At 31.5% G+C, this 22,519-nt stretch overlaps 2 protein-coding genes across 3 annotated transcripts in view; both read right to left on the bottom strand.

Annotated features, from left to right (window-relative positions):
- Window positions 1–6,462: 6,462 nt before the first annotated feature.
- LOC132753855 (uncharacterized) lies at window positions 6,463–12,841 on the bottom strand. 2 transcript variants are annotated; one of them, XM_060744392.1, is made up of 5 exons: window positions 12,422–12,841; window positions 11,200–11,346; window positions 10,160–10,245; window positions 9,870–9,940; window positions 6,463–7,142 (listed from the first exon to the last, which is right to left on the bottom strand). In XM_060744392.1, exons 1-5 carry the CDS (start codon window positions 12,777–12,779, stop codon window positions 6,989–6,991), a joined length of 816 nt encoding a protein of 271 aa, XP_060600375.1. In that variant the 5' UTR covers window positions 12,780–12,841; the 3' UTR covers window positions 6,463–6,988. The 2 variants fall into 2 exon arrangements, with proteins under 2 accessions (XP_060600375.1, XP_060600377.1); XM_060744394.1 differs by lacking the exon at window positions 6,463–7,142 and adding an exon at window positions 7,165–9,098.
- A 108-nt stretch (window positions 12,842–12,949) lies between these two features.
- Window positions 12,950–22,519, bottom strand: part of LOC132753854 (uncharacterized) — a 55,059-nt gene continuing 45,489 nt past the window's right edge. The window contains exons 11-13 of the mRNA XM_060744391.1: window positions 20,982–21,148; window positions 14,177–14,301; window positions 12,950–13,012 (exon numbers count right to left, since the gene is read on the bottom strand). Coding sequence (XP_060600374.1) covers window positions 12,950–13,012; window positions 14,177–14,301; window positions 20,982–21,148 — 355 coding nt within the window. The remainder of the gene's footprint in view (window positions 13,013–14,176; window positions 14,302–20,981; window positions 21,149–22,519) is intronic.

Raw genomic sequence — 22,519 nt, 5'->3', positions numbered from 1 at the left:
TTTAAAACAGTATGTCCTTTTTAAATAAAACATCCATTCAAATATATTGTATTGTCATGATTCATATTTATTATACAGTAATTATCCAGTTGTCTTAAATTTTACCAAAATGATATGAATGTGTTATTATTGAATATTTTAATATATATTTTCTGTCCCTATGCGTATAGCAATCTATGTCATCTGTTATGATTAAATGTCCTGTTCCCTTATTTAATTAAACACAGATTGATAACAAAAGCTGTCAAGGAAGACAGCAAAGCTCGACTAATTAAAACTGGACGCAGTAAGGGAGACAAAACTATGAATAAAAAATCAATTATGATACAAAACATATCTTAACAGTATTAAGAAAACACTCAAAAGTTTTAATATCTTTGCACATCATAATATGTATATGACTTGTCAATAAATGTTAAACTGACATTTCTATTTGTTTTTAATGGAAAAGACAAACATAAGAAATCTAAAGTAAATCCTTTAAAAAATTAATGTTAGAGCAAAATGATCTTTGAAAGCTTGTAAAGTAAATTATAAGTTCAAAAGGGGAAATAACTCTTTGAAAAAAAGATGCTAGAGTCATATGAACCAAGGTAATGCATGCTATGAGTAATGGGGACTAAGAACAATTAATTATCTTTGTTTATATCAGATACCCCATTTATAATAACAATGATAATACTAATATATATATAACTTGTTATTGTATAACAATTTACAAATAAAGTCTAAATTCAAAAATTAAATGCAAGTTCTTCTGGGAATACAGGAGCTTGCGTTATAAATCTCATCCTTGCAGGCACTTTGAAATCAATTTTGATGAAAAAAGATCAAGCAAAAAAAGTGATTTTGGCAATTTTGAGATGTCCCCTCGTATTGCCATGGTAACAGGAAAATTTAAGCCTGAGCATGCTGTTACAAAGGCAATAATCCTTAGTCAACATTTTGTGCCAAGTTTGATTAGTATTTAAGGAAATTTTCATAGTTTTATAGCAATTTGAACTTATATAACGGAGACTTTTCAAATGAAAACAGCCATTTTTCACAAAATGCTCATGGAGTAATTAATGGCGTTAATTATAATTTACCAAGTTCAAGGGGGGAATAATTCTGGCAAAAATAGTCATGCTAAAGTAATGAACCTTACCACATAACATTTTATAATGATAAGAAATTTTAAGTTTAAAGTAGATACTTAAAAATATAGAATTATAATATTATTTAGGAAAATGCTATTTTTCAAGCGGGGATAATCTGAAAATATTGCTTCTAAAACTATGAACCTTTTCACATAAGATGTGGTTGATGATAAAGGAATATGAATTTGTTTGCAGTAGGTACATATAAACTAAAGAAGTTATAGTAAAAATAATAACATCTTAAAGAAAAATCTTAGTTCATGGCAGATAATTCTTATATTATTGCGTGCTAGATTATGAACCGTGTCACATAAGATGTGGTTAATAATAAGGGGCATATATTTAAAGTATGAAGTTAATCCTTTAAGAAAAGAAAACGTAAACAGTAAAAATAATATTTTTTAAGGAAAATTCTAAGTTCGAGGGGAGATTAATCTTAAAATAATTGTGCTAGAGTTATGATCATTGACACATAAGATGTGGTTGATGATAAGAAAGATCTATTCGAAGCAAAAAAGTTGATCCCTTAAGCGGAATAAAGGAAGAAACAGTAAAAAAATAATATTTTTTAAGAAAGTAAAAGGGCGAGATTAATCTTCTAAATATATTTGTGCTAGAGTTATGAACCTTGTCACATAAGATGTGGTCGTTAATAATAAGAACATATATTTGTAAAGTATGAATTTAATCCTTTAAGAAAATGAAGACGTAAACAGTAAAAATAATATTTTTAAGAGAAAATTCTAATTCGAGGGGAGATAAAAATCTTAAAATAATTGTGCCTAAGTTTATGATCCTTGACACATAAGATGTGGTTTGATGATAAGAAACATCTATTCGAAAGCAATAGTTTGATCCCTTAAGGAATAAAGAAGAAAACAGTAAAAATAATATTTTTAAGAAAGTAAAAGGGGAGATTAATCTAAATATATTGGTGCTAGAGTTATGAACCTTGTCATATAAGATGTGGTTTATGATGAAAGCATATATTTGAAGGTTGAAGTTCATACCTTAATAAATGAAAAAGTTATAGCGAAAAATATTTTACAGCACCAAAACTTCAATCTGATATCTGGACGCGGACTCCTGTGACGTAGTTTTTCATCCGAGATGTCCAATTTTCGAACTCATCCGAGCAATTACCTAGACAAGTATCCTGCCCAAGTTCGATGACAATTGAGCCAAAAATGTGATCACTTGTGTGTTACCAAGGTTTTTTCAATATTTGGGCGGTGTGACCTAGTTTTTGCCCCCAGGTGACCTATATTCAAACTTGTCTTTGACATCATCAAAACAAACTTTCGATAAAAACAGAAGCCCCAAGAGTGTTAACAATATTTTATTATTTTTAGTCTTGTGACCTAGTTTTTCATCCGAGATGACCCATGTTCGAGTTCATCCGAGCAATTACCTAGACAAGCATACTGGCATACATATAAGTCTGATGACAATTAAGACAAAAATGTGACCACCAGAGTGTTAACAAGGTTTTTCCATATCTGCGCAGTGTGACCTAGTTTTTGACCCCAGGTGACCAATATCTTGACATACAAATCATCAAAACAAACTTTCAAACCAATTTCCAGGGTATTTGGATCAAAACAGTAGTCACTAGAGTGTTTACAAGATTTTTATATTCATAGTTCCTGTGACCTAGTTTTTCAAATGAGATGACCCATATTCAAATTTCTCCGATCAATTACCTAGACAAGCATTCTGACCAAGTAAGCTAAAAAGCATAATTATAACTTAAAAGAATTAAAAGGCTTAATTTCTAGTTTTCTGATAACGGATAATAATGCAGATTCAAGCTCAAATCTACATCCTAGAACAGCACTATTTTGCATGCAGGATATTGAATTATAAACAAAAATGGCCTGTCAAAAATATAATCACCTTTAATAATAACTTCTTTATTGAATCATCTTATTGGTATGAGTTGCCAGGTAATAAATTATGAAATAAAGGGAACCATATTGTTAAATACCCTTGCCTTTTTTGTTATTAAATATTTGTGGAGTTATTTTGTCTGTTTAACAATCCATTGAATTTCTGAATATTATTGGTATAAATCAAATCTTAAAGGTTAAATATCAAAAAAACATATACTAATATACATATACTAACATACATATATAACTTGTAATAAATCGTTGTTTCAATAACTTATGTGGATCATTTAAAAGCATTCATGCCTCTTTAAGTCGTGACAACTACTTTGTTATTTAATAACAAACATTTGAATAAAAACAAAGAAATTGTTAAAATGCTAGTTTCCTGACTAATTTTAAGTACATTAAACATGGCAAGATTCTATATAACGTTCAAATATATAAGTTAAAAGTTTATTTGTTCATGTAACTTGTTAAAAAGCATAAGCAAAATCAATGTTTTGTTTAAAACATGAAGATCAAATATAAAAATAGTTCAATATGTTATATTCCTATCAAGAATCGTTTATTTATTATTACTTATATCTAACTTTATTTTTTTTTCAAAAAAAAGATATTTTGCGTTGCATTCTATAATATATAATGTTTAAAAGTCAATTTACTTTTCTACATATTAAGACAAACCTAATTTTCAGTATCGAACTTCAAAAAAAAAATAGTAAGCGTGAAGTGAAAGCAATTAATTTACTAATTAAATGCTTTACAGAAGCAAGTGAAATTGTACTATGACACATTTACAATGAAATTATCAAAACATAATTTTCTCAGTACACGACCTATATTTGAATTTGTGAGTACTAAAAACAGAATTATTTTTAACACGAAAATTGTGATACCATAATACTTCGTGACGCAAAAATACTTCAGCGCAAAATTTGTTGCAGAAAAATAAATCAACATAACTTAAAACCGCTTAAAACATGCAACTTAATAACAATTTGATCGTTTGTCATGTAAGATAAATTTTGCATTTAATTGCTGAGAACGAGCTGTTATATTTTCCACAACTATTGCATCCGGTGTTAACTTAATGAAATATATTTCGATATTACATGCAACAAAAATCCTCTTTCATATAAAACTAAGAGGAAAAGCTAAAAACTTACATCCAATTTATCTTTAATCTGATTTACTTTCATGTTCTCTAAGTGAACTGGATTTTTTTCTGCGGGTCCAAGGCTTGTCAAAAGTTCCCGGATAACTGATAGATATAACAAAATACAGTGAAACGCAAATTTTATATTTAAACTACAATTTATAATCGCATTTCCCATACAATACCATTTTAAGTTTAAATCCATGAAAATTTGGAAAAATTCATTTACAATGTAAATAACTGATGCGATATTCTGGTCATAATTAATTGCTTTTACAAATATTGAAATAAAAAATATAGTAAACAAGATCAACAAGGAAAAGCGGCGTTCAATGAACGCAACCCCCACAAAACCCAGCAACAGGGACCAGCGGCCGGGAGGACCCCAAACAAAATAGGTCAGGACACAAGGCAGAACACGACATGATAATCAATTCATAATACACAATAGGAAATAAAAGTAACCGATAAGGAAACCAAATACAATTAACAGATTGATAGGCCCATAAAGTAAAAGGGCCCAGGGAAGGGGACTTGAAAAACGGGGAACGGGAGGGGCAAAATTTAAAAATTAAAAAATAGGGGCAAAACAGCGTGTTGACTTCATAAACGTATTCTCGAGACTACTCGAAATTTGACATGCGCTAAAATATTCATAATACATAGTTTTTTCATTCAGGAATAATTGGTACAGGACAGACAGACATCCAGAAACGTGGTGTTTGTTTTGTTTTGATTTTGTTTTTTAACCGTCCACACACCAGACACAGTATAGGTCCCCATATGGGCGATGTTTCCCAGCTTTAACTGGTGAAGGACAGACCTCAAGGTGGCCTCCTTCCGTTGCAAAAATTATTGAAGGCACGAATGAGCATCTGAATAGAACCCCAGGGACGTACATTATTCTATGAAAGGCCGGTAGGGCGATTTCAACTTTAGGAATTCCCGATTTCATCTTCAGTGGATTCATAATTTTAACATACGGAATTCACGTTTTCAACATACGCAATTTACGAATTCCTATTTCAGCTTCACGAAGTCACGATTTCAACATTACAAATAAAGATTTATGAATTTACGATTTCATCTTCACGAATTCACGATTTTAACTTCATGAATTCACGATTTAAACTTCATGTATTCACGATTTCTACTTCATGAATTCAAATTCACAAATTAACGATTTCAACTTAATGAAGTTGAAATCGTAACTTTGTGAAGCTGAAATCGTGAATTCATGAAATTGAAATTGTGACTTTGTGAAGCTGAAATCTTGAATTCATGAAATTGAAAGTGTGACTTCGTGAAGTTAAAATCGTTAATTCATGAACTTGAAATAGTGAAGTCGTGATTCACGAAGTTGAAATCGTGAATTCATGAAGTTGAAATCGTGAATTCGTTAAGTTAAGATCGAAAATTCGTGAAGTTAAATTCGGGAATTCATGAAGATGAAATCGGGAATTCATGAAGTTAAAATGTCCCCATCGGTTTTTATACTATTATCCACTAATTTGTAACTGTGTGTTCATGCAGATAGGTATACTTTACACCGGTTACTTTTTAAATTTGAATGATGTAAAGAACAGAAACAAATCGTCAATAACTCGAATGACACTGGCTTGTTTCTAATTATTTCAGGTTCTTCTTAAAGCAGTACCTAAATTTACCACTTTAATTGAATCGAATAAACCCAGACATTTATGTAATATCTATCTGACATCCCTAACAATGGCTCTAACACTTAAATTTACTGTACTTGATTGGCTATAATTACAAACAGTCCTTTTATTGAATATGAAATGAAAAGTTGCATAAATATGTTTTAAAAAAAATAATTTCTATATGTAGGTTTTGGACAGAGCAATTTGATGTTTGACACATGAGGCCTAAGAAAATGTTCACAACATAAGGTCCTTACTGCAAACATTTGAATCCAATGATATACGTAATCATGAAACGTACTAAATTATACCAAGAAATTATTACAAAAAGACTAACAAAGATTTTATTTTGATTGCTGTGTAACTTACTTATTCCCCAAAGTTATAATGAATCTAAACTCTCTTTTAATAGCATCGTTGCCCTTTTTTGAGGATGAGGGGGGGGGGGGTTGTATCACCAGCTTTTTCAAGAGTAAGGTTGTCGATGTAATCATTTCTTCTGGCAATCCGAAAGTCCTACTGAACGTTGCATTTCCAGTAATTCTTTATTAACCACAACAATTTGAAGAAAATGCTTATGTTCTTGTGAAAGAAAATAGCACCCTATTCACACAAATTAAAATATAACAAAAAGAAAAAGTACATTATTCGATAAAAAATTGCATTAACGAACCTCAACCGAGGTTAAGATATAAATCATAAAATAGAATTTGAAATTCCTGCATAAATCAGGTAATGCACTAAAATAACCTCAAGCTTTTTTCTTCACTATTTGAATCCAGCTTTGAGTAAAAAAGACATTGGCCAAATGGAGTGAAAGAAATGATCAGAAATTTTGCGTACACGATATAAGTCGAGACCTACATCTCTAAGTATTAAAAAATACTTCCAGTTCTTTTATGTAATAAAACCTTAGCAGTGACCCGTGAAAAATAATTGTTTGACATAATATGAAAATGTAGACTAAACAAATATTGGTTATCTAACAAAAAGAAATGTTGAATTAGACGTATAAAGTTTTGATGAAAAAACTTAAGACCTTACTGTAACATTATAAACTCCCATAAAGGAGTAAAATATTATCTCTCGATAAATAATAAGTGACAAAAATAAGTAAATGGATACCTAACATTTGGTACTTCAGTGTGAATATACTTTATCGCTAATGCAATGTGCAGCGCAATCCTTACTCGTTGTACTCTGCAGATTGATCTTATCTTCACTAGCTTTACCATCTTTAATAGCCTTTTTGAGATCACCATTTTCCAAATAGGGAGTAATTAACCAAGTTTCTCTAGATAAGAAAACGGCTTATCAATTAAAATAGAATGTGCACTTATTTACGTTTACATTCAAATAATAGAAATACATACATACACATGGCAAAAAAGAATCACAACACCTAGTTCATAAGCCTACTATTTAACCATTTTCATTAATACTATAATTTTAATTATAAGCATACTGACATAAACCTTGCGCTGTATTTAAGTTTAAGGCTTACAGATCGTGTACCAATTGAAACATACACATGTCAGACACCAACCTTCAACACACTGTAGTTTCAAGCCCTTTACTTTTCAAAAATGAATCTTATTTTAACTTAGTTAGTTATTATTAAGACTTTCAAAAATGACTCCAGAAGGATGTTTAATTGAATTGTATATCCATTTGGCGGATTTCGCTCTGAAGGCCATTGCAAGAGATAATGTCGTCATTCATCAACAATAAGCTCCAAGTAAGAAAAACCTTAAGAAACAGATGTCGTATTATAATCAAAGCGATCTGGGTTGAACTAACGTCAAACTGCTTTTAAGAATAATAATATGTTTTAAAATAACCAGACATGAGGCGTTGTAGTTTAGGTGATGTACTTCGCTTACTCTTCCCACGAAACAGTATTGGTAGACTTGCGTCAAGAACGGCGTAATTTGAAATATTGTATGCAGAAGATAATTCCACTAACTGGACGAAAATTTATGCTAACAAAATATGTTAAAAAACGTGCATGGCGTGCTAAAAACTTGGCATATACTTAATATATATCGTTAAGTCAATTTCCTCTGGTAATGTAAAGGGGACAGACTATGTCACAAACATCCTTGACATTGTGCCACATTTTGAGACCTATATTATGCCCTATTCTGCTCGTGCAAATACTTTATTTACACCAACAACATGAACAACCTCAAGACAATTGCACATGTGAAAGGTACAAGTTTGACAAGAGTTTCTTACGTATGAAATATAACTTTGAACACGCACATCATCAGGCAAAGAAAACTGTCCTAATGTTATCCTAAATTCAAGATCAAAGTACGAGAGTTGTTCGAAAATATTTAGACAAACAACATTACTTTTGAAAATTAAATGTGAAATGTTTTCTCGACTTTACTGTTACAAACTACATTGAAATCAACAATATATAACAAGATAAAATAAATGAAAAATATACATGAAAGAGACTTGCTGTAATTCCTCACCGGAGCACGCAATGACGTCAACGGTTTTGTTTAAACAATACTAAGTAACGCTAACTGCGTCGGTTGTCATAATTTCACAAAACATTGCCCCTTCATGCGCATATATTTTGAATGAATATCCGCACATTCTCAAAACCCTTATAATACAAAGTTTCGTCTATATAAGATATGATGCTTTTCACTTTTGATCATAATTCTGTTATGAATCGAGCTTGATGTCCAACAGTAAGAAACACTGTAATGTCAATAAGTGCAAAAGATCGACTGAAGTGGTTGTTCCACCTTATTCAAAAACATCACATCTACTTCCAGCATTGTAGATTCTGCCTTGTAAGAAGTAGCAATGGCAAGACGTAGGTTTATGTTCCCATTTCCTCCTCTATTTCTGAACGTAGTATATAACACGACCTGAAGAAGATCGCGCCGAATCATGGGCAATGTGATTATTTTATAAAACTGAATAAACTAATCTAATTGGTTCATATTGACGATTTAAATTGTTTATTTAACAATTTTAGAATAGAAATACCTAGCATTATATGTATTATTTCTATTTATTTATGACTAAACAAACCTTTAGTAGTAGTAGTACTCGGCATTTACCGTCACCAAGTTGGTAGCATGCCCGTTCAACCGCGAGTAAAATTTAGAGCTTGCGATACCGAACGCTTTCACGTTGACAACTGATACTCGTCTCTTGGTCAAAGTGGTTTAATTATAATTCGGCTTCTGTGATATTTCTTTCACATTATGCGTCATCTTCTCTCCTATTAGATCGATAAAACCGCTCTGAAGTCCTCAATTCATATCTTGGTCAGCAGTAAACGATTTGGAATCTATCTAGCTGAGACTCAAGTTATACATAATGTTTCTGTAAGTATTTTATGTGCCATCCCACATACTTGCGATGTCGTGCATGTTTTAAGATGATCAGTTTGAACGGCATTTTTAACTAACATCACTCTACTATCAATAACTGATGGGAATCCGGTTCTCTGACTGTCCTGGGCATTAATTCTTCTGTGTCTACGAAAACCTTACGGTTTGGCGAAAGATAGTCCATGGTTCACTAAGTGAAGCAGATCAAGCGTCTGGATGTACGTTTTATTATCACCTAGTTTTACGCAATACCTGATAAACGAGTAGAACCACTGATGCAGTTTTACGTTTCCATGACCTTTCTTTGATATTTGTTATTCAAACAACTATCGCAATGTCATTTATGACGCACTGCCGTTTACTACGTGACATATTTATTGAATTGGGTTTTGTCACTTTATGACACATTTGAATTAAGCAATTTGAATATATTCATACAAAACGTTTACAAATTGCACAAATAGAACAAGTTAAGTGTTGCAATTCTTTTTTGCTTGTGTAACATGAAGTTTTCAATAACAATATAGAATATGTTTGCAGTGTAAAACGTGTTTAGTAAAGAATTATACAAAACTATTACAACGTATGCTGTCGATTTATTAATGTAACATCAGGCTTTTTAACCTTAAGGAAAAAAACACGACTTGAATGAAGCTTACCCATTTGACGTCTTAGCAAAAGCTATGAGCGGGAGTATAAATGGATTCAATAGTCTAATAGCCATCATTTCCTTAAATGAAAAGCATTTGGAAGAACGTTAGCGTAAAATAAGGTTTTTCCCTAAATGGTAGCGATTGTAATTTGACAAAATGCTTTAATCATGAATTGAATAAATATGTAAATACTTAATTTCAGGACAAAAATATATAAGTCATATCATAATGTTTGACACAAATATTGTATAAAAGAAATATATATATAAAAATATTTGCAAGACATAAAAAAATACCATTCGGGCGTGTTTTTGGGCTCGTTCACTGACCGTTGTTGGTATCTTTTTGACGGCGACAGGAATTCCAAATACTTCAGAATCATCTTAATAAAGATAATAAGATTGCAATTGTCAAACAATTCTGTCATTGCATTGATACTTATTGAATTATGTCGATGCATGGTATTGACAGATTCCTTATATTTGTGATAAAAAATTTAGATATATGAAACACTTATATTAATATACTAAGAAAGACAACTTTCTCTCTCTTGGTACCTATTTTGAATAATTGCGTCTGTATGCTAAAAACTATATGTAAATTATAGTTGAAATAATATTCCATTTGTGCATGAGATAAAGACGAATAATTTTACCATAAATAAGCTACTGTGCATGACCATGACCTTAAAGCTGATGTCTATGTAGTGTGCATGACAAATCGTCTCACGATGCTTCACATTTATGACAATTTATTTCAAAATAGCTTCATACATAACAGGGTTATTGGCCGAACAAACCTTTGTTATTCTCTAAACCTGTAAGTATGACCCTGTTCTTCAAGCAAGGTACGAGGTCTTACGCAGGACACACCATCGCATTATACAAAACATTTGTTCAAAGTTATTTTAATTTCTTTGATGCATGACAGAGTGATGATGATACATGACTGAGTGATGGGCCGGACAAAAATGATACTTTCGAACAATAAAGGCCGTATCGAAAATATAATAATCTGTTGCTTCATATTTTTCTAATTATCGGCTGTCATATTTTCAATTTGTTCTAATTTTAGCCAAATAATCTTGACCCGTTTGACCCTAAAACGTGTTATATGATCCATGACTGACAGTTTATAATATGGGATTTAATTATTCTATGTCCTTTAAATATTTTTTAACTAATCTTATATTACTTTTTTTTGTTTTGAAAACCTTAATATCAAATCTACGTGGAATATAATTTATCATACTGTTAAGATAATCAAATGGTTCATTCGGTATTGCATACTGCTGGAACATATAAATCCGGTGATATGGAAAGGAGGATATACTTACTGCTACGATATACTGTACCAAAAGTGCCTCTTCCTATAGCCATTTCATCTAGTGATCTTCCTAATGTGTCAATCTGGATTCCTGTAAGTTGTATTAATCGACCATCAAACTTGAAAGATTCTTTTTGATACCTTGTTAAAGTACTTCCTAAAAATAATGACCACAAAAATGTTGACAGTTTTTATTAATAATCAAATACATGTAATTACAAACATATTTGTCAAAATATAGCATATCAAATAGTATCTCTATAGCTCTGCGATGTACAAATCTATAACGTTACACTATACATGTATGTAGCTTTAAGTAAAGAAACAATAATCCAAGTTTTCAATATTTTGAATTGAAAAGAATGAAGTGAATTAGAGTTTCAAAAAGCATTCATACTGTGTGTTGTAAATTACTTTACATTTTTTACAAATAAGCAGACCATAGATAGTCAATTTAATAGCTGTCAAAAATAAATTGTGTTTTCTTCAAAGAAACTAAACTGACTTGATCAGTAATAGAAAAAGAAGCTTCCCAGACATATCTTGTAAATAGATCAATTTGTGTGTGAACCATATTATGAAAAAAACATATGCCTTTCCATACATATATATATATTTGCCTTTAGTACCAAATTGGTCTAAAAGGAAGGCAAAGTTAATTTCAAATACTCTTGACTGTAACACATTACTGATATACACCGTCTTATGAATGATCTAAACCATAAATATAAAAAATGAAGGCACAAAGGTATTACACTTCATGCAAAATAGAAATGGGCAGCTCTAAAATTTGGATAATCCAAGATAAGAAGAATTTCAAAACAAATTTGCTTAAAAGGGGGCATAACTCTATCATTAATGATTTGATTGCAGCGAAATCTGTATTTAAACTGTGTCTTGATATAACATACTTGCCAAATATATACACAAAAATTTAAATTTTTCAGAAGTTATCTAGCGAAAACCAATAATTCATAGGAAACTTGTTTAAAATGAGCATACCAGAATCAATAATGACTCGATTGCAGCGAAAATATAACCTAAAAATTTTATATAAAAGGTACATGCCAAAAATTATAACATCATTGATTTACTTTAAAAGTAATCTTGCGACAACTAATGGTATACGGGCTGACAACGCCGTACTAAATACGTCAGAAAGTCTTAAAGGGTACGTAGTTAGTTACTGATTATGGCATGCTAATTTAATATAATGTACACATTTATTTTACCTTGCAGCCAGCACTGCATTAGATCTCTGTAAGTAACACAGTGTCTTTTACCTCCACAGTCGCAGCGATTTTCCCAGTCTTGGTTTTCTACTAGGGGAAACATGCATTGATTTGAGAAGACATTTGACTTACAACATTTTACGAACATTTCAATATTGCATTTATTCCTAATGACTGATTCCAGCATCTTAATAACTTTTTGTTTCAGTTCACTGCACAGAGCGGAACATGGGAGTTTTCCATCTGAACTGTACCGGGTGACCCATATCTGGATAACATGATCATGATGAAAAATATTGAGATCATGATTATCCTTCTTAAGATTGAAAATTGCGCCTTTATAAAAAACCACTGGCATTGATCCTTTGTAAACCAATTCCCATTTTTTAATGCAGGCGGCTAAAAATTTGTTGAAAATGACATCTGGGTAAAAAACTCTTTCTTCTGGGTGTTTTGCATGTTGTGTAAAAACAAGAGTTTTAAATGGAAGAACTTGCAATCATCTGGTTTTATTCAACGGGTTGAAGGTTAATTTTTTTTGGGGGCCTCTTTCTTGCAGCTTTCATTGGCCAAGGAAATTGGTTTTCTAGCCTAAAAGAAAGAAATACATTTTTAAAAGTTAAGTTGTTGTATGTGTTTTAAACAAATTAATTGATCCATCTTAAGAAATTTTTTTTTCAGCCTATACCTTTCTGTAATTATTATCCTTAAATTGTTTGGACAAGTCTACATTTATTAAATGACCCAGAAATTGGGCTAGTTTTTCAACCATCGTGTAATTATGTAGAAGACTCAATGCTACATGTGAAAAATATATATGTTCTGTGCATTGCACTTTCGGAAAAAGGTCGATACTGTCCTTATTTTATTAAGAACTTTAAAAACATATTCAAGGTCCAACTAATGGTCTTACAGTTCGAATGTAAATCTTCCAAAAAAATTAAGGATATTATGTTGACACGTATAGTTGCGAAACAAGAACGACGGGGACAGGCAAATTGTCGTCGTAAAGGCTTTCTTCTATGCATTTTGTGGTCAGGTGTGCAAAAAGAGTTTACAAAATGAAATCTTTTTTTACTGATTGCTAAGATTTATGTAGTTTTACCTACTTTTCGATATAACAAAATTCTCTAGACCTTGTTTTTTTTTCATATAAGATTTATATGTGCTTGATTAATTTCAATTGAGCCCATTTCCCTTAAACGTTACACAATCTAGTCAAAAATTGTTTTGAGAAAATAAATTTTAGAAGATTTCGTTTTTAATATGTATTTAAGCTACTAAACAATTTAACATTTGACGAAAATTAAAGTTACTTTCCTTAACATATTTATTGAATTTCACCTCATAGTTTCTGATTATGTTGTTTTGAGAATAACAAATTGAAGCACTTTAAGATATACTATGCTCAAATTTGATGTTTGAAAATATTGATAACTACTACACAGCCTCTTTGTAAATATTAAATAAACATGATTCAGCTTCATTCAAAGAAAATATGTTATGTTTTAAACTCTAAACACTATTAGGGGTCACAATATCAATATATAGTGTCATTAAAAACACTGGCAGTTTTTGTTAAAAAATACCAACTTCACTTTTCCTTAAACAGGGAATGCTGCTTTTAATTCAAAATTTGAAAACTTTTTTACTGGAATTAAAAAACATTCAGTAAGGTTTTCATGGATTTCAATAAATTTCTGTGATAAGAATATTTTACTCAAAGATGAGCATAGTATATCTTTAAATTATTACCTGAATTTTGTTGCTTTCCTCAAAGTGTGGTTTAGCAATTAATCCTAATATCTCCAGGTATTCTAGTAGTAAGTCTTTATAAGATTTGAAATGATTTATGTTGTCATCTTCTGTCCATATTGCATCTACCCCAATAAAAAAGAGTAATAAGTTTTGTAATTATCAACTTATAATTGATGTTTATGGTCATTGTCATGGTCAATTATTTATAAGCTAAAAAGGAAAATAATGTATTAAAAGTCTATTTTATTCTTTAATGCTAAGACAATTGTGCGAATCGATAAAATTTGAAAACATATAATTATCTAAGATTTATATTTAAACAAGTTTTACATTCTCAACTATATACGGTCGTCAATTTTCCTTTATTTGCTGTTATTATTTCAAATAGATGTGCTCTATAATTCATTTTTTTCTAACCCCTTAATGAGTTTGTAGTATTTTTTTCACATTTTACTTATACGCACATATAGATATTTGCAAATAAAAGTAATGATTTCTTTTGCGACAGACAGTAAGTTCCTGGCTAATCAAAGAAACATTTGTTAAAGTTGCTTAACTTAGTTGTAATTATTTTTTACCAACAGCAATATACACTGACATTCAACAATTTCAACAATACCTTTACAATTAATGAAAATATAATTTGTCTGTTTGTTTTGTTTAGTTTTAAGTCACAACAACTCTTAAAGTCAAATGATAATGGAACAGGAAAATGATTTTGGCTCACCTCGGGTGTTACAAACTTGAAGTAACACCATCATAACCTGCTGGAGCTAGGAAATACATAGCCTCAAGTAATCACGATCACGAAGGGATAAAAGGTGTCTTAACCCCTGAAAGCAATCCCTCAGCCACAAGGGTGAATTTGCTGTCAATATCTGATTTATTCCATATTTTGTGCTTCTTTTCTAGACCTTGCAGCTTATCAGGGTACATCATTCAACCAACACTTATTGGTCTAAAACAGGCTTCAAATAAGAATTGAAGTCTGGGTACTGAAGTGTTCATGGTGACTCTTTTGATAAAAGATAACAAGAGCCAAATCCGGAGTGACTTTTTCACTTTTTCGTAAAGCCAATAAATGCAAGATAAAAAAGCTTAAAAAAAAGAAAACGATTATTTTCATTTATATGGTGGATGATTTGTGCCATTTGCGATTTCGCCCGGCGACCCCGCAAAGCGAAAAAGCGAGAATTAAAATGGCGGGGCGCTAAGTAAAAACACGCTAATTAGCGGGGACGCGGGGCGAAGTTAAATAAATAGCGGGGGCGCGGGCGATATTTATGGATTAAAACGGCCTGGACACGGAGCTTAATTATAAAAATATGGGTCGCTTCATCAAACTGAAGGTCAGCTAATATCAAAGTTCAATATTTTTCTGAAACTGAAACACGGTTTAAATTTCATAGCTGTTAATCGCTGTAATTATACAAAATCTAGAAATCAATTTGATTATTTTAGTTTGAAAGTTTGCTTAAAATTACATATATAAAATTCAATACGCCAAAGGGTGATAAAAGACATGTCCGTTACCGTCGCTGCCCGATGGTGCTATAAATACAATCGACTTTTATTAGAAATACAACCATATTGTTGTAATAATGTTTATGTTTGAAATATAAAAAAATAATTAATTTTATTTACGTGAAAGAGAAAGATATGTCCTTTCTGTATCTTATAACGATGTTTTTATCCTTTGATCAGACATAAGATCATTAATATTAAAATCATTTGTATAATTAATCGTTGTGATATGTTGTCTAAGATAATTTTAAATGTTTAAAAGTTACCTAATGTTACCTATTACCAGCACTTATAAAGAGCCAACGTAGAAAAAAAACACTTTAAAACACGTTATGCCTATGGTGGGTTTATGCTTCCATAAAGTCTATACATTGCGTTTTAATTGAAAGATTTAAGTTTGACTAATTCACATAACTTTTTAGTTTCGGTAAATCAAAAAGGTATTGTTATTATAAAAAACGACCTTAATATACCTCAAATTGTTTGTTATCAAAATTTGAATGTTAATTTAATATAATAGTTATGCATATTATTTATTGATGATATTACAGGAAAGAATTTTTCTACTGACTTTCAAAGTTGATATATTTTTTCTTCACCATTATCTGCAAATGTGAGGTAAATCCGCTATGTTTTTTTTTAAAATATTTTCGTTTTTATACATAGCTATATAAGATATTGTATATATGAATGCAAAGAAATTTCTACCAGATTCTTATAACAGAAATAATACGTGTGTTTGAAGTTTTAAGAGTGCACGCGAATATATACCATAAATATTTTTTGAGGTTTTCGTTATCGTGTGGTAACGGACACTTTTAAACAAAATTTTAGGTTTAATACTAACTTTTTACCGTCAAATTGCAATTTTTCCGTCTTAAACGGATTATTTTTAATAACATATCATACATTGAGATATCAATTATTACTTTAAAGTATTATGAGATATTTTAGTTAACGATTTCTTATATTAACCACACAATTTAAGTGTAGTTGCTTAGCTTAGTGTACATATTAGCTTTGTTTAAAGAAATATGCAATTTGAAATATACACACATAATAAGTGGTAACAAACAATTAGCCTTTTCCTACTTTTCAGGTATGCCAAAGTCTCGAGTTAAGGTTCAGAAAGTATATACGCAAAGGCTCAATGAGAAAAATAACGATCAATATTTGGCGAAAGAACACTTGCAAAAGAAACAGTCATATACACCTAGCCATCGTTTAACAAACAAAGAGAGGGACGCACGTAACAAAAATAGAGATTATCTGAAAGTTTATCGCTACAACAAAAGACAGGCTGAAGAGCTGGCACGAAACCAACATGATCAAAAACCAGCAACACCAGGCATAAGTAGGTACGAGAGTGGACAGAGTGGACAATATTGCTGTCAGCAAGTGGAAAATAATAGAAGTTGAAATAAAGGTCCAAAAGAAGTTTTAAAGTGAGAATTGTCGATGTTAACATGAAAAGGCTGAATTTTCAGGCCACGTAAAGACAAAAGTAAAAGTTTTAAAGTCATGTTGAAAGAATTTAATATCAGTATGCTGATATCAAAATCTTTAAGGAAAACCTACCCAATGACCAATGTAGAGTGCACATGGATTTAAGTGAGGATTTTATGTGCAAGTCAGTAGATGAAATTTAATCAGCGTATTGGAACCAGACTAGCGTTACACTTCACCCAATTGTAGTGTACTTAAAGACAAATGGACTGCAACAAAAAGGCACGATTGTAGTGTCAGACACAGTGGGTTATAATGGAAACACAGTACTGACAATAATCGATGAGTGATGAGTATATCCCGTATATCATACAGTTGAATCCAAATATATCTTGTATCAATTATTGAACCGATGGTCCGACTTCCCATTATCGCAATAAATAGATCATAAATTTTGTTGCTTGCCATGAAATAAAATTTCAAGTGAAAACGAAGTGGAATTACTGGGGGCGGGTCATTGAAAGGGTCCTTGTGATGGCTTGGGAGCGTATGGCGTACGGTTAAGCGTATTGCTGACGAAGAGGTAAAAACCCGAAAAGAAGTAACGAAGATGCGGCTGACTTTTACGAGGGACACAGTCTTCTGCCTGTACGATGCAAAGATTTCGATTTGTATTCATTTTATTTGCAAGTTGTCAGAACAAACGTTGATATAGAACAATTGCCTGTTAAAACAATTTCCGGAACTATAAAAATACACGCTCGGCAAAGCTAATGGGATGTGGTCGTCCGTGAAACAAGTTGTAATTGTCAGATATGCTTGACAGGTGTTCCATGTGAATCAAGGAGAGAAGAAAGCATGTCAATCAGAAAATAGGCCTAATGTTCGAACGACATTTATCAGGAAGGTGTTTTTGTTTTGGCAATATATTGCAAAACTAGTACATTGGTAAAATTCTTAATGCAGAAAAAAATGATAGTACAAGTGAAATCTCATTCATTGAAAAAAGAAGGCTTTGTTCCAATGGCCATCACGTGAATATGTTATTTGGGTTGACAACCATATATACTATGCAAGGCTGTGCCGCCTTTCAAGTCTGGAAAGACCGGTCAAATGCTCAGTAGACCGGCTTCTGATATTGAAACAAAATGGCCAAGATGGCGCTAGATCGCTCACCTGACCCATCATTTCATTGTAGGTCAAGCGATATCAAAAATATCAGAAGTATGTCATCTGATACCAAAATTCAATACACCATAAAAATTACAACCCACAATGCACAAATCAGTGAAAATTCAGTAATTTAACCTCCAAGGTCAAGGTCACAAAATAGCCCAAGTCAAGTTGAGTTTAAAAAAACATGAAGGTCTTGTCCTGAAGAATGTTTTATTATAATAAGTCGATCCTTTCAATTATAGCAAAGCTACAGTCAAAAGAATAAAAATTTCAAATATTTGACCTTCAAAGTCAAGGTCAATTATGAGTGAAGGTCAAGGTCTGTCACGTTATTTTAAGGGCTATTCTTGAAGATAATTATGTTCAAGTTTGATGACAATCCCTTCAAAAATAACAAAGTTACAGCCAATAATAGCAAGAATAAGCACAATTTGGACTTTTGACCTTGAAGGTCAAGGTCATTTATGGATGAAGGTCAAGGTTGGTGTGATCTACTGAAAGATCTTGTCATAAGGGTTGGTGTGGCCAAGTATGAAGACAATAACCAAGAACAAAAAAAAATTATTATCCAGGTATAAGTTTGCGGACGGCAACGGTAACACCGCCAGGACTATAACAATACCTCTACTTATTTAAAAAAAAAAAGTCGAGCTAAAATGTAACCACTAGAGTGTTAAAAATGTGTTTGTCTATTATTAGCTCCTGTGACCTCATCCGAGATAACCATGTTCGAAATCAATTACCTAGACAAAGTTTAATGATGATTGAGGCAAAATATGACAACAAGAGTGTTAACGACCAAATGTGACAGAAACCTGTAGTGTTTACAAGATTCAGTTCATTTCTATTTTTAGCTCCTGTGACCTAGTTTTTCAACCGAGATGACCAATGTTCAAACTCATCCTAGCAATTACCAAGAAAAGCATTCTTACAAAGTTTGATTATGAGTCAGACAAAAATATGAACAAACAAATGTGGACGGACGACGGACATTCAACGATCCTAAAAGTTCACCCTGAGCTTGCTCAGGGGAGCTAAAAATTGAAAATTTATTTGCATAAAACAGTTAACGCGTCATTTGTTTATGTGTACATATATGTACTAGGCAAACCTGTAAAACAAGTGTATCATTAGATTGAGCATGTTTCAGTATAGTTCTAGTTTTAACACAGTAAATCATTAAATGTTTGTTATCAATATAATCCGTTGTAAGCAGTCTTTTCAATAAGTAAGTGACAGGTACTGAGAAAAAATATATTTCTGTTTTCGATTAAATGCTAATTACAGGACTTTGTTCAAAACGTGATGTCCATAGTTAGCTAAATATAGCATTAATATCGAACATTTTAAACATAGATATTTAAGATTAAGGCATATTTATGTTAAAAACTCGTTTCAGCTGTTAACAGTTACATTATAGATAATTCTTTAAATAGTTTTCAAATAAGGTTAAAGAACATGTTCATGTTAAATAAAATTTGTTCTGGAATATTGTTCGTACTTTATATTATTATTGTAATTGTGTACAGTATTAACAACAATTTGGCAAAATATTAGTGTTTTTGCGCTGGGTGAATAAAGACATTCAAATTAAACATTGTAATTTATAAATTTCATTTTAGGATATTCAAAACGTAGGTCAACAAACGCATTCAATTACATAATTACGAAATAAAAGCTGTCAAAAATGTATAAGCATGAAATGTCCGTTATATCTCACAGTTTCTTTGTAATGATAGGTGACATGATAAATATTTGCTTCATACGTTAAGTTATATGTTCTAAAGTCTGTATACAGATTCCGCAACAAAGGCGTTTAATTTTTATACCTAAATAAAGTCTGATTGTTTATTATGGCAAAAAAATATAATAACATGTATATTCAATGGTTGAAAAAAAGCACAAATGAATTCAATGATAGTATCAACGATACATTAATTTTGCATATTGTAAAAAAAATAGAAAAGGGGAAATAAATACGTGAAAAGTTCTTAAATAGGTTTTGCATACTGACAGTTAAATTAAATTACATTTTTGTAATGTTGTTTCCGTAATGGACAATTCATAACGAAATTAAATTTAATTTACACATGCTTAATATGAAGAAATATTTCTTGAAAGGTGGACTTTTTATGTTCAAACTGTTTGCACATTATTTCTAGAAGGTTTGTACTTTGGTGATTTAACACTTACATAAGTTTCAGGATAAGTTAAGAATTTATCTTTTTAATGCAAGTTAGCACCGTTTTAATGAATAGACTTAAATGCGTCCTGTGAACGTTGCCTACGCCTTGTTGAAATTGATCCTCTTTTTTTCCTAGGTATTATTTTTTGGAGTAATAATAAAATCCTTTTATCAATTATAAACTTTCTTGCCAATTTTATATCAATCAATATTTAAGGTCAAGGTTTTACTCGCATATCTCTAAACGACAATTTTGTTTCACGTAACATAATCGAAAGCTATTGCTGAAAAGAGTACAATGATATTTTGATACAAACCTTATCTAATGTTTGTTTACTGATACAAGTCTTTTTCATCTCATGAATATGCTTTGCCTGGTTTACGTATTGAAAACAGGTGATCACAAAAGTAAGTTTTATACACTATAAACAGATAAGCTAAATAATGGTAACGTGAATAGGAAAATAATACCAATCAATTCCGGCTTTAATATCGCTGATTTCTTAAATTCTCTCCACATTGCAGCAACATTTGTTTTCCTTTCATTTGAACACTTTTCACCTGCCATTGTTATACTCTTAAATGCGTCAATCAACCATTGTGGATCTATAATTACATGTTTTGTCAAGCTTTCCTGACTGAAAAATTAACATCAAATATAAATTTGCAAGATGGTAGAGCTCTTTCACATTGGCATAAGGCCAATTCCAAATTGTTACATTTAATTTGTGTTTAGTCAATTAGTGTAACTTTCTTAAAATCTGTTCAAAATAATTCTGGAAGCCAGGATATTCTGAAAATAATGTATGTCGGAAATTCAATTTGGCCTTCTATTTAATTCAAGAGAGCCCAAATTTAATTTCTTTTATTAAAGCATTTTTTAAAAACAGTTTGTCTCGTAGGTTATATATGCTTCAATCAAGTTATATAGAACAGATAGACTTTTATCGTAGATGTAAGACGAGGGGCAAATTATTGCGCTTTTATAATTCTCTGTTGGCTATAAAAAGGCCTCTATGTTAAAAGATGACTAACTTCATTTTAAACAATAACAAACTAGGGCTGTCACACCTGAGCAACATACCAAAATGATGTGTTTCACATTTGTGTAAAGTTATTTTAAAACCCTTCCATACAGGACAAAGTTACTATCTGGACACAAAAGTGTCTTCAACCTCCTAGTATGACATCGATCGTTTAGATAGTGACAGTGGCATTAGACGCGTCACACCATCTTGATGTGGAAGACATTTGTGCCAAATTATTTTAAAATCCTTCAATGCATAACAAAGTAACAGTCCTGACATGAATATGTGCTTTCAAGCTCTTGTGAGTGTGACCTTGACCTTTGAGGTTGGAAAATTAGTCTTGAATGAGACATGTCGTTTGGATGGATGTGTAAGATATATATGCTACGTTATTTTAAAGTCCTTTCATCATGACAAAGTTACAGTCCGGACACAAATGTGTGTTCCTTTAATCTTTAATTCGGAGAATGTGAACGTTGAAACTGTAAGTGTGACCTTGACATTTGTTGTAGGGACATCGGTCTAAGATGCAATATCACCATGATGAGGTATATATGTATTTGTGCATAGGTATTTGTACCTCCTTCAATGCATGACAAGGTTACAGTCCAGACACAATTGTTGTGTAAGTTGTGAACATTGTGAACGTTCTAGTGAGACCTTGACCTTTTAGACAAGGCGCTTGGTCTTGATGTGGGAGAAATTTGTGCCAAGTCATTTTCAAATCCTTCAATATATGACAAAGTTACAATCCGGACAAGAATGTGCACTTTCAAACGCTTCTCTTGAGTATGAGAACATTCGAACTAAAAGTATGACCTTGACCTTAGAGGGAGGGACATAGGACTTTGACGCAACACGTTGTCTTAAAGTGGTAGACATGTATGCTAAGGTATTTTAAAATAAGTTACAGTCCGGACACAATGTGTACATTAAAACTCTTTCAAAGTTTGAGTTTGACCTTGACCTTTGAGGTAGGAT

This window comes from Ruditapes philippinarum, unplaced genomic scaffold, assembly GCF_026571515.1.
Source record: "Ruditapes philippinarum isolate M1 unplaced genomic scaffold, ASM2657151v2 ctg1139_1_1_1_1, whole genome shotgun sequence".
Taxonomy (NCBI): Eukaryota; Metazoa; Mollusca; class Bivalvia; order Venerida; family Veneridae; genus Ruditapes; species Ruditapes philippinarum.
This window is presented reverse-complemented; position numbering and strand designations above follow the sequence as displayed.